At 38.3% G+C, this 12,684-nt stretch overlaps 1 protein-coding gene across 2 annotated transcripts in view; it reads right to left on the bottom strand.

The window, feature by feature from the left end:
- Positions 1 to 317: 317 nt before the first annotated feature.
- The window catches only part of TRPC6 (transient receptor potential cation channel, subfamily C, member 6), a 97,918-nt gene continuing 85,551 nt past the window's right edge, over positions 318 to 12,684 (bottom strand). The window contains exons 10-13 of one of the 2 annotated variants that reach the window (XR_001414479.1): positions 6,230 to 6,313; positions 4,268 to 4,343; positions 1,592 to 3,434; positions 318 to 1,526 (exon numbers count right to left, since the gene is read on the bottom strand). Coding sequence is in view for 1 of the 2 variants with exons in the window: in XM_014965706.1 (XP_014821192.1) it covers positions 3,283 to 3,434; positions 4,268 to 4,343; positions 6,230 to 6,313 (312 nt within the window). In the remaining variant the exon portion in view is untranslated. Of the gene's footprint in view, positions 1,527 to 1,575; positions 3,435 to 4,267; positions 4,344 to 6,229; positions 6,314 to 12,684 lie in introns of those variants that run through there. The other variant, XM_014965706.1, reaches the window with a different exon arrangement.

The following is a 12,684-nucleotide window of genomic DNA, read 5'->3' as shown; positions in this document are numbered from 1 at the left end:
ATAAAAGCCAATATATCTTCATAGTAGATCTGGTTTAGATGTGGAAACAGCTGCTGCAGAAACTGATTTGCTGAGCTCAAAAAATTAACAAGATTTAAAGAAACAACTAAGAAGACTATCTTGTTATTCTAATAATTCACTAAAAAATCCTGGAAACTTCTGTGAAACTTTTTTTTTTGTAATAGTGTTGATCAGAAATTCAAGTATTTTACCATATTTGTCTTGCTATTGTCTCCAAGCAAGAGAAGCCAAAGGTTCCCAGTGAAGGCCCAATGTGTTCATACAATGCATCACAAAGGTATTTTCAGTCTGGTACATTTAATTTTTTTATCAGAATAATATATTTGGTATTGTGCTCATTTTAAATACTACATTGCTTGTCACACTACATTTGGCAATAACCTCTTCAAATATATTTAACAAATTGTTCCATGAGTAATAACTACATATAAAATATCTTCATTGAATTAAAAAAATCCATATGTATTTTCTTCATGAAATACAATATATACATTACGATCTTATAGTTTTAAGGTAAGTCAAAATCTGGGCTTAAACAAATTCACAGTGTCCATTTTACCTCTGCAATAAAAATCTTCACTTGAAAAGCTCCTGCATCTTAAACTGTGTTTACATATTTCCTTACATTGGATTTATGGAGATCAAAGGTTTTACCATCATCTAGCACTAGACAGCAGATCCAAATTGTACATTATAATGACAATAAATAAAGGCTTTTGATTACGAGCAAACTTTGACTGTCCTTGTTACCTCAAGTTCTGACCAACAGAGTTTTCTGAAGAGCTTGTTGAAGGTGGAAGATGTGCTTTGATCAGTATGGTCTCCAATGCGGTCATTCATTCAACGGAGCTGTAGTAAGTGCTCACTGTTTCAGAAAACCAGGCCCAAAATACTTGAGCAGAACTCAAAACTCAAGATCAGTGGCCATTCCTGGCCAAAGGAGGTGGGCAGCAACCATCCAGGAGCTTGAAGTCAAAACCTTGAAGTCAGCTTCACGCTGCCTTCTAGCCTGAGATCCCCCAACCGCCTTCATTTTCCACACAACATCTGACAGAAACCAGAGCGTTTCTGCCAAAGACCATCCAGCAGGTCATCTCAAGAGCCTGCAGTACCCCCTGCTGATTGCCACAGGAAATACTGCAGGTCATGAGGTAATGCTTTCTCATGATTAAAGGCGAGTTATGAAATTGTCTATTCTGTAGCTTGTAGTTTTCTTTAGGCCAGCACACTGTGGTTTGTAATACAGACTGCTCTACTACTTTTGAAAATCTCACTTTCCTTCTTCTCCTTCAGAGGAACAAGTCTTAAAAGTTCTAAACCCTGAGTTCATTGTGCCTGAGGCCCAAAGGACAGGGATTGTCCCACACGCTCCGTTTGTGGCTAAACTCATGGGCCAAGCAGAAGGCCAAGCAGTTCCCCCAAGCCATGACAACACCCCTGGGGCAGGCCCACCTCCACAGCAGCTTCCATCGCCCTCCAGGCAGGACAGAGCCCCCCATCTCCACCTGTCTGCATGTGATTTCAAAAACTACTCCAGTACCCTCGGCAGGACAGAGCCCCCCATCTCCACCTGTCCAAAAACTACTCCAGTACCCTCTTTTTTTCCCTGAAAATACACAGTGATTTCACCAATAATTTTTTAAAAAAGGGCTATCAGTAAGTTTAGCCAGAAATTAATCTAAACGCATTAAAAAATAACCTCCAGTCTAAAAGGGAGAGGCAGAAACATTCTGATACATTCCACAATAAATAAATTTCACCAAGCTAGTTCAAAATCAATTACTGACAAGCCATCTTCAGCCTTGTTTCCTAAACATACAAGGCTTTTATGGGTGAGTTATACATCTTGATGTTCCTATTACAACTTCTCACAGCCCTTTCACGAATTTCAACCAAGCTTAAAGAGGAGCAGAGATCCCCAATGTAATATATCCTCTAACAGCCCCAGAATTGGTGATTGTCAGAAGACAGAAACCCAAATGACTCTATTAACTGAGGGAAAAATCAGATGGAATTTTGCCTGTGTCTATCTGGAGAGCCAGAAAGCAGGTGACTGTCCAGAATGTACATATCAGCTGGCCAGTCCCACACCTATCAGCCAGGCATGGCAGGGGCTGCCTCTCGTCCAGCTAAACAGAAGGAGACACAGGAGATGAACTGCAGAAAGCAGGGTGGAAGCGTTGGAGGCTGCTGCTGATGACATGGAGGGAAGATTCTTCATGGAAGGAGTCCTAGGGAATACAGCACAGGAGCTGAGCTTTCTCCAAGTGGAAAAAAGGACAAGGGATGCAAATCCATAGATGAAATTTCATGAACTTTTGAAAGAATGTGTTTTCGTTTGCTAAGGATAGATCTGAACAAAACTCAGCAATTTAAACAAGTTTAACTGTGGGAAAACACAGTCTCCAGTGCATGACATTCCTAGAATTCAGAGAGAATTGCATCTAACAGTTTACTATCTTCCACCTTAAATAAACATTACCCACTTTCCATTCAAACCTCTACCCTGCAGTTTGTGGGCTTTAGTTGAAGACAAAAAAGCTGGAGAACTGGGGAATTCTGGAACAGATTAGAACCTCAAGGATTAATTATTTTACATTAAAGACGTTTTTTTCAGGCCTCAGCAATAGCTCTTCAATAAACTTGGTGAAAAATACTTCTTTCTTAATGCACTAACTCCTGTCTTTCAGGATAGTTCAGTGGTGACAGGGATAAGTAGGGGAGAGCTCTGACTATTCTGCTATCTACCTCTTCCACGCATTTTTAAGAAAGGCTTTTCTTTTTGGTTTTTTTTTGCTAGTTGGGAAAACTATGCTTGAAAAATTAAATACCTTTTGATATAAATATGTAAAAGCCTGGAATTTTCCTCCTTTTCTTCCCTAAAATATGTTAAGAATGCCTACAAAAGGGAATTTGCAAAAATAACCAGTTAATGTAGGAAAAGTTTAGATTTATGCTTTTAATCTTTCATGACTGGGCTTATCAAGATTCCACTGGAATTCTAGAAGAGGTAAATTGAATATTAAAATAATCTAAAATTAACTCTTCTTCAGCAGGTATAGAATAAATAAATACCTTTACTCAAGTGGTATTTCCTCTTTACCATGGACACAGAGGATTTGCCACTGTGGTTTTTCAATAAAGATTTGGAATGATTTAATTTCTGAATCTGTTGTAGAAATGTGAGCTAGACTTGAGAAAAACAGAAATATGGCTTTAAGTGAACTGTTAATGTTCTGTTTCATTCCTTCAGTGTTTAGGTTATCTCTTGCTTTCTTCTTCCTTAGAGTCAATCGACAGTTTTTCCCCAAGTTTCCGTATAAGTTCTGCCAGATCTTCAGAATTCTGAGATTTTTCCTCAAGGAGTTCATACCGGAGACTTGAGATATCCTGTTTAATTTCCTTCAGTTCACCTGTAAGAGACATTAGAAGAAAACACTGTTAACAAACAAAGGAAAATACCAGCATACTCAAATATCTCACAGTTATCATGGGATTCCTCTGGGTTCCTTTGTTGAAGCAGAAAAAGTGGCTGTTCTATGGCCCATTGAGAAATGGTGGCTTATGGATAGGAATATGAAGATGCAATTCAGGAAACAAACAAATCTGAAGGTAAAAGTGTGAGAGGTCACATCAGTTCACAAAACCCAAATGATCTGTTAGATGAAAGAGAGGTCATGCAGATCGAGGATGCCCGAGTCTTCCTGGCCAGCAGCAAGGCCTCTCACTGTCCGTAAGAGAGTGGTCCTCTTCTCTTCCTGCCGCACTAAGTGTCTTCCAAGCATCAGAGGGGTGCAAACAGAATACAACATTTCCAGGAAGTGTATTCACCATCGGTTTCCAGCTACTAAGTCACACCAAAAAAAAGGCTGAAGCATGTGTATCACCATTGATGCATCTCCCACACGAGGGAGGATTCCTACTGGAGTGTCCCAAACCAGCCGCTACATTTAATGCAGCCTCCCTAGGGGGAATGCATGGGCTTTGCTAGAAGTGGCAACATTCCTCACAAGAAGGTGTCAGATCAGTGACAGCTTCTGGTGGGAGAGCAAAGACAGAAAGCCACATCTGTGACTCTATGATCCCTTCCTTAGTTTCAATTTCATGTTATTTTTACATCTTGCACCTGTAAACATGTCAAGTGGATTAAGTATTTTGGAAACATTTTTCAAGTAGCATATGTAACCACATTAATTACTTGTTTTGATTCTCTGATTAGATCTAAACATACAATTCATCAACATACCTTCATTGACTTCATCACTTTCCTTATCTATCTGAGCTTTCAGTACATATCTTTTAATGAGACGCTTCATTATCTTCTGCAGAGAAGAAAGAAGAAAAAAAGTTTTCTTAGTTCAACTTCCTAATATCACCATGACACTGAACCTACGAGCTCTGTAATCTCCTGTTGCATTCAGACATTTCAGTGTAGGACTTGCCAGGTTAAAGGAATATAATGTAAAAATCTCCGCTTTCATCTGCAGTAGATATTTAGACTTTATGATTCTGCACATCTATGTACATAAAAGTTAGAAAACTAACACATCTTAGGAATGTTCTCATTCACGATATCACTTCACTTAATCTACTACTGGAGTCTATGAGAATGATTAATGCAGTTGCAGCTTTGATCTCCATATAGGTGAAACATCTAGCCTTTACTGCTACCAGAAGATTATAATGACCCTGATTAGCAATGCTAATTGCTAAACCCTTTTGCAATCAGTTTTAATCTAGTTTCATATTTTATCTAGTAAGTTATCTTTTTCCCAACGTAAGGCTTAGAGAAAATGGAACCCACATTCTAAGGTCATTTAAGCACCTTGCTGGGACTCATCTAACCAAATACAGATAGTTTCTAATGTACATAGACATATCTGTGGCAGCCACCTTTAACTCCCTCTGTAGAGACAAAAAGCAAACCTGAGAGGACAGTTCATCTCAGACTGCTGAAATTGATCATATAAATCACATCATTAGAATAACTACCTTCTCTGCTAAAAATAAGGGGAACCTAAGCCAGCAAATTTAGATGCAAATTTTACTTTTCCAGGAAAAATGAATTGTGCTCCTGATTCTCCCATTAGATCAAACTACTCAAACAAGAGCAAGGTCTCTAATTACCTTTGAGGATTTATCTTTGGCTTTAATATTTTCATATGGTGTAACCCATGACAACACAATACTTTTTGTTTTTCACTACAAGATAGAAAATATGCATAGATTTATGTGTCTGCTTTTGTCTCCACAGTAATATACCTGACCAGAAGTGGTTGCAAAGTGACTCATCCCAGATTAGTGGTTCCAGACCATGACTAGAGTTGTGCTTGCAAGGTCAGCAGCAGTACTGTTTATCCTAATAATCTGAGAATGTTTCAAATACAAAGCCACACATCCTTATGTTTATGCGATAAAATTGTAATCTTAATATATATCGCTGCATGGTAATGAAGTCATAGTTTTTGGAATAGACTTGTACAGGCACTGCACAATGGAAGAGTGGAGCAGAGATAGGCTGCCCAAGGGGAAAGACCTTTTTTCTGATTTATGATTAAGCAAGGTATACTTAATTCCACGCTGTTTTCTATACCTTTTCACATTCAGATGATCTTGTTCTACTGCCCCAGCAGCTCTTGCCTGTTCCTTTCCACCTGCTTCGTAGTATTACAAGAAAGAAAGGAGCAGTCTATGTACCAGAATAGCTGGGCTTTATGTGGACTATGCCGGATCTCTTTATGCTTATCTGCACTTGATTAGGAGGCAAAGAATAAACAGACTTTGTCAACAGCATAAAGGCTGAAAGATATTTGCAGTGCTGGAGGTATTAGAATATAGAGGTTCGGCACCATAAGCTAAACTGCTTCAGCAGATGGGAGGGGAAGATTTTGTGTTTCTTTTTCGTTTTCTTAATTTGCACCATGCAGTTGAGGACTCTGTCTCAAAAATTAAAAAACATTTTTCAAAACATTTAAAATATTGCACTATAAGAGTGGCATTTAAGAAACAAAGAGGAGACAAAACCACCCTCAGACTGTACTGCAAATACGTAAATAATTGCATTTATTTCTGATATATAAAAGGTCTGTGGATTTGTCCTTAATTCATATTGTTTAACATAAATTCAAACCTGTCGTCATTCTGTCAGTCTGATCTGCCTCTACTACTTCTTGATTTTGTTTAAAAATAAACTGCAATGGCTTTTTACCTGGTATTGCCTTGGAGGATTGTTTAAACTGTTTAAATGGATTTCATCTGAGCTTCTTATACTTGATTGCTTCCTTTGACCAAGCTGAAACGGAAACATTATTTTAGTACAAAATAAATAGAAGAACAATATGGTTAAATTACCTCACACGTATATCATATGACAGAACATTAACTGTTAAACTCAATTTGGGGATTATTAAATTACTCTGGTAAAGTCCTCATACCTGTGCAGAATTTCATCACAAGAGTTGAAACAAACTCTTTCACACTGTGATGCAGGAAAGTGAGAACTGGGAGGTTTTTTCCCTTTACTCTGCCTCTCACCTGCTCCTAACAACTGCTCTGGTGAGATCCCACCTGGAGTACTGCCTCCAGCTCTGGAGCCCTCAGCACAGGAAAGACATGGACCTGTTGGAGGCACTCTAGAGGAGGGCCACAAAAATGATCAGAGGGATGGAGCACCTCTCCTATGAGGACAGGCTGAGAGACTTGGGGTTGTTCAGCCTGGAGAAGAGAAGACTCTGGGGAGAACTTACAGCCTTCCAGTGTCCTTCCAGGGGACCTACAGGAGAGACGGGGAGAGACTCTTTGTCAGGGAGTGGAGCAATAGGACAAGGGGTAATGGTTTTAAACTGTAAGAGGGGAGATTTACTAGATATAAAGAAGAAAATTTTTTACAATGAAGGTGGTGAAACTCTGGTTTGCGCAGAGAGGTGGTAGATGCCCCATCCCTGGAAACATTCAAGGTTAGGTTGGACAGGGCTCTGAACAACCTGATGTATGTGGAGAAGTCCCTGCTCATTGCAGGAGGGCTGGACTAGATGACCTTTAAAGGTCCCTTCCAACCCAAAGCATTCCATGATTCTATGCCCAAGGGACCAGAGCAGAGCATCCATCTCCCTGTTAGCTCTTCCTTGCTCCTCAGGTGCACAGGAGGGAGACTCATGTCAGGAGGAAGGCAACACTGGTGCAGCCCAGCTTTGCAGGCAACGGATCAGAGAGAGTCAGGGCAGAGTATGGGAGAAGCCAGAGAAGAAAGAGAGGTGGCAGCATTATCCATTTCCTTTCTTTCACAGCACTTGCATGTAACTAATGGGACCTCCATTACCACAAAACACATGAGGAGTTTGCTTCCCCCCTCTCTTGCACTAGTGGCTGAATGTAATGGATTATGCAGCTCATGCCAGGGACCACAAAATTATTTGCTGACATTTTTGAGTAGCATTTTCTTTACTACATGTGCTGAAAGGAAAGGACATCGCTCCCCAGTGAAACATGGAGGGTGCAATCTGCAGGCTTCATCACCAATTTACATTTTTGAGAAGGACTGAAGCATCACAAAGCAGTGAACTGAGCCTCAAGCTTCATGACTGCGCTGCAGTAAGAGTGAATAGCAACTGTCAAAATGAAATTAACGATATTACTTTAGGTTGATAATGGGTCCAGTTCAATGAGTAGTAGAGCAAGAAATAAAAAAAAATATGAAATATAAATCACGATTGATCTGGATGAGAGACAAGTAGGACTGCCACTAAAAAGTCGCTTCTCTGTAATTACACATGGTCCAATAATATTTTTACTGTTTTAAAGCACAGGGCTATCATTGCAGTGTCTCAGATCCTGTGGGATCATAGAATCATAGAACTGTCTAGGTTGGAAGGGACCTTTAAGATCATCTAGTCCAACCATCAACCTAACTCTGAAAAACAAAAAAAAAACCAAAAAAAAAAACCACCAACAAAAAAACCCAAAACACACCCACATTACTAAACCATGTTTCTAAGCACTATATCAACCCGTCTTTTAACTACCTCCAGGGATGGTGCCTCAATTGAGTGTCTTTATGTTGGTTACCTCTGTGTCTTTATGCATTGAGCACCTGAGATAAGCAAACTGGGGCTCTCTGACACCTGGTAAGTGACATGTGGGATATGCTGGGATCTAGTTTGATAGGCAGGAAAGCAGTGGAGGGTTAGATGCTTATGCAGCTGTAGAGGCACGTCTCATATCAAGGCAGCCCACAACAAGATGCCTGATGTTAATGAAGGCTAAAGCCCTCAGCTTTAGCCATTTCTCCTGCAACTGAAATCACTACAACCTCTTGAGGTATAATGGGAAGTTCTCATGGCTGAACTCTGACAATAAATGGAAGCAGTAATATGGAATATGTGATAAATATTCAGCAGATGCCAATTAGAAAATAATAAAAACATCTCAGCAAAGAGCTTTACTGGGGCTATGTTCTAACTTACACGTACTAACATAAAGGCTAAAATAAAAAATTTGGGAATTGTACAGGTATAAAAAGGCTGAATGAGGCATCAGATTCACTTTTTTAACCAGAATAAAGACATAAATTAAAATTCTCAATGCTCCCCGTTGCTCCAGAGCTTGCTTTTTAAAAGCATTCTAGCTTTCTAGAATTCCAAATGACTTTATATTCACTTTAAGAGTAAAGCAAGTAAGTCTTCATGAATGTGCATACAGGGAATAATTTAAATACTTTCAGATTTTGTTTAGCATTTCACAGAATCATACAAAATGGTTTATATTGGAAGGGACCTTTAAAGATCATGTAGTCCAATCCCCTTCCATGGGCAGGGACATCTTTCATTAGATCAGGTTTGTATTTCGATTATTTTTTCCTGCAGAAATGATTACACTTATTGGTAAAATATATTAAATTGCAATTAATACAAAGTTTACACTGAATTTGGATTTTTTGTTCTTTAGAAATGTCTATATACACATACTTTTAAAAACATTATGTATCTATTCAGACTGTTTATTTGACTCAGAAAAAAATAATGATCGAATATATATAGTAATATATAAATAGATATATAAATAAGAATTATCTAACATATTAATCTGAATTTGGATAGAAATTGAATTAAAGATGTATAAAAAGGGCAAGCTATTCTTGCTTTTTCTTGCTTGAATAAAGCTACCCTAAATGTTTTGACTTTGTATTAGAAAACATAAATTTATCTAAATGTTTTAACTTAAACTATGTATCTGATGTACAATAAAAAATAGTGGCTAGTGAGTTTAAATGACCGTGCAATCACTATGTCTTTCAGGATTTTAGAACTATTAATACTCTCTTGGGCCTCACCTTTATTACTAGATTAAAAGAGAAAAATTATCTTCCTGCTTTTTCAGCTCCTGGTTTCCTAATGCACAATTTTTGAAAATAATGCAGTAGAATAAGAGGAAGAGTTTGCTTTCTGTGCAGTGGCAGAGGAAAGTTGCTGTGGCCAAAGCTGCTCTGGGGCCTGAGCTTGGGTTCCAGCTGTGTGGTTGGTGTCCCAGCTGTGATACCACTCATGATGCTCTTACTTACCAGTTTACGTATAATCTACAAACGCATTTCATTTTATTATGCATTTAAAAATATTTATTATATATTTTATTATGTATTTTAAATGTGTTTAATGCAATCTGTCATGCCAGTTACCAGTTTCAAATTTATGTTACATTGATTCACTTCAAAAGATAATCCAATGCTTAACTAAAACTTGACTTTCAATTGAAATAGCAAAATTGGTAATATGTACGGAATCAGTTAAGTGAGACACTGCAGACTTGTGAAACCAGACATACTGTAACATCTTTATTTAACTTTGACCTTTCAGCACTCTGCATTTTTTCAATAGAATAATGTACTTTTAATTAACTAGGAGCTGCATCCTGCCAATTGGCAGGTAAATCACAAGTGTAACTTCATTAAATGTGCTTATGTGTAACAGTAACAGGAGAAAACATCTATTGTAAACTGCTGAATGACCACTTGGTGGCAGAGATTGCCAAGATTTCATTATAACTTCGCTTTTACACAAAATTTGTAAACCCTTTTTAAGCTTCATGCCTATGGCTTTTTCCTCTCCTCAAAATTACTATTAGAGTAAACTCAGCCTGGCTCATTAATGACTAACTAGTGTTAATATTTTTCAGTTATTATCTATTGAAAACACACTAGAGGGACCAAAAAAAGGAAATTCAAATAAAACAATGATATAAACCCTATCAAAAAACAACTCGCCCCCAGGAGAGTTGTGTGAAAGAAGACATGTAGCATACATGGACCATTGCTCTTAGAAAAAAATCTTTTTTAAGCTTGCTTCACATTTCATCATTCCCTAGCATTACTTAAAATTCAGTGCAATCAGAATAGTAATGTAATTACCCTAACTGTTTTGTGTAGCACTTTGTTAACATCTTAAATTCCAGTTTTCAGAAGTAGCTGATGGAATTCCAGTAAATTGTACATGCTTGGACCAGAAGTGTGGGATCCCACAAAATTACTCTGTTTGCACTCCCAGAACCAGAGGTTACTTGTGAAAATTTTAGAAAGACTGTTTTATAGTAGGAAATTAAAAGTTAACATATCTTTTGTTGTTTGACTGAGAGTTTAAAGCTATTTCAATAATCAATTGTTCCTCATTTCTTTGCTGTAGGGCCATATTAAAAGAAAATGGCTTACACAGGTTATCTGCCAGTATTGGTTTTAAGCTTGGGAAGGTGAGCAAGTTCTGTGACGCTTAAAACTATAAACTTTCTCCTTCACAAGGCAATTTTTCAATTTAGAATAAAAATCCAAGTAGGTTTCTTTAAACCTCTCATTTTTCTTCATTCATTTCCCCCTTTTTTTGGCTTGAGTTTCTTGTTCACTTGATGTTTAAAACACTAATTCTAGCCTGACACAGAAAAAATCTGCAGGTTTTAATCAACAGCCTGAAAGAAAACATCTTCACAGCTTTTCCTCTTCTATGTAGATATGTCTCAATGAATTAGTTTCTGGCGTGTCACACTTTGAACACAGTTGTGTAAATCACTCGCCTTTTAGCATTGCCAGTATCTGGCTTTGTTTTCTGCCAGTGGCAATCAGGGCAGAGCTGGCTCTAGGGGCAGAATCTGTCCCCTTCCCATCTTAATTCTTGTCTTTACACTCACCCTGGTGCTGTCACATCTTTTGCACTGAGAAGATTCAGGCTCTGCAGGGGAAAGACACACAGGCTGGGTCTCAATCAGTAAACTCAAGTGTGTGTTAAGGGTATTGCAATGCAGTGTCTTCCATCAGTAAACTTTTTGTGTTCTCCCAAGTAGGACTTGCACCAGAGCAACTGGCTCTGTCCCCTGGCACAGTTTGGCAACTGAATGGTCTGGGGACAACGGCTTGAAGCAATCCTACTTTGGGAGGAAAACCACTTAATGGGGGTAAGCCATTCCTGAGCTGGTCTTGGTGCCCAGATAAGCTCCCTGTCACATTTTATTTACTAGCACAGACACAGCCACCAAGTCTTGGGTCTGATCTTGCCAGATTTTTTCTTATCTTTGCACAGCCCATTGTGTTTACAGTAGCTCCTCGCTCAGCAGTCCCCGCAGCACCAACCTGCTCAGCACAAGATGAGTCCAAAGTCAAAACCCAAAAAGCCTGAGAATGCCTCTGAGAAGGTGCCATAAAACAGCCTCAACGATAACGAATCATCAACAGTGGGTCAAAATGTGACACAAAAACATTTTAGTTGCATTTTAGAAGTGCCAAGGATGGCAGCATCTGATAGATTCAGATAAAGTCAGCTCCACAACACGTGGTGGTCCCAAAGGTAAGTAAAAATGTAATCACCTGGCAATATCAGTCACCCTGCTGGAAAAGCTGAGGAATGAATTGATGTGACTCTATTGCTTTATGTTTTTCAATGTAAAAGCTTTTTTTTTTTATTTTGATCTGCGGTTTTATAGCAAAATAAAATTAGACCTTTGGCTGGGGCGTAAGCACATTTCATTTAGCATTAGTTACACTAGAATCTGCAGTGAGTGGAAAGCATTAATATTTGAAGACTGAAAATTAATTCAGGGTTAGGAAAGAATCTGATAAAGCATGGTGGCATCCTCACAGCTCTCTTTCAGGGAGTCTGCTGGAAAAACAGACACAACTGGTATTGTTTTATCTAGAATTGGTAATTATTACAACTTGCACCTTTTCAGCCATCTGAATTCCTAGATTTGAACATAATTTGGGAATGACAAACATCCAGCTTCTTTACTTAGGGTGCAAGAATGGGATTTTTAAGAGCACCTGTTTCATGGGAACATAAATTTCATTTAAACAAGTGATTAAAAATAAGCTTCTAACTTACTTATGTGCTTTTAAATGTCACAAATGAAGTGAATTAGAAAAACAAAAATCCTTTGATTTGTTGTTTCTCACAATTGCCCAATTTAAAGTTGATATGCATCTCCTTATAGCCATGATTTTCAGGGATGACCTTATCACTCATGGAAGTTGTGAAACCAGTTTGCATCAAGAAGCTCTTAAATACACTAGGATTAGATTTCCCAAATGAAATTAAGTGAGATCTGTGAAACACTAGAAAAATTACCCATAGCACACAAGAGACTTCTGAAGTTAATAACATCTTGCCTTTGTTGACAGTGTTTGTCATGTCT

The sequence above is a fragment of the Calidris pugnax genome, unplaced genomic scaffold, assembly GCF_001431845.1.
Source record: "Calidris pugnax isolate Ruff unplaced genomic scaffold, ASM143184v1 scaffold20, whole genome shotgun sequence".
NCBI classification, from domain to species: Eukaryota; Metazoa; Chordata; class Aves; order Charadriiformes; family Scolopacidae; genus Calidris; species Calidris pugnax.
The sequence above is the reverse complement of the archived record's forward strand: the minus strand, read 5'-3'. Positions and strand labels throughout refer to the sequence as shown.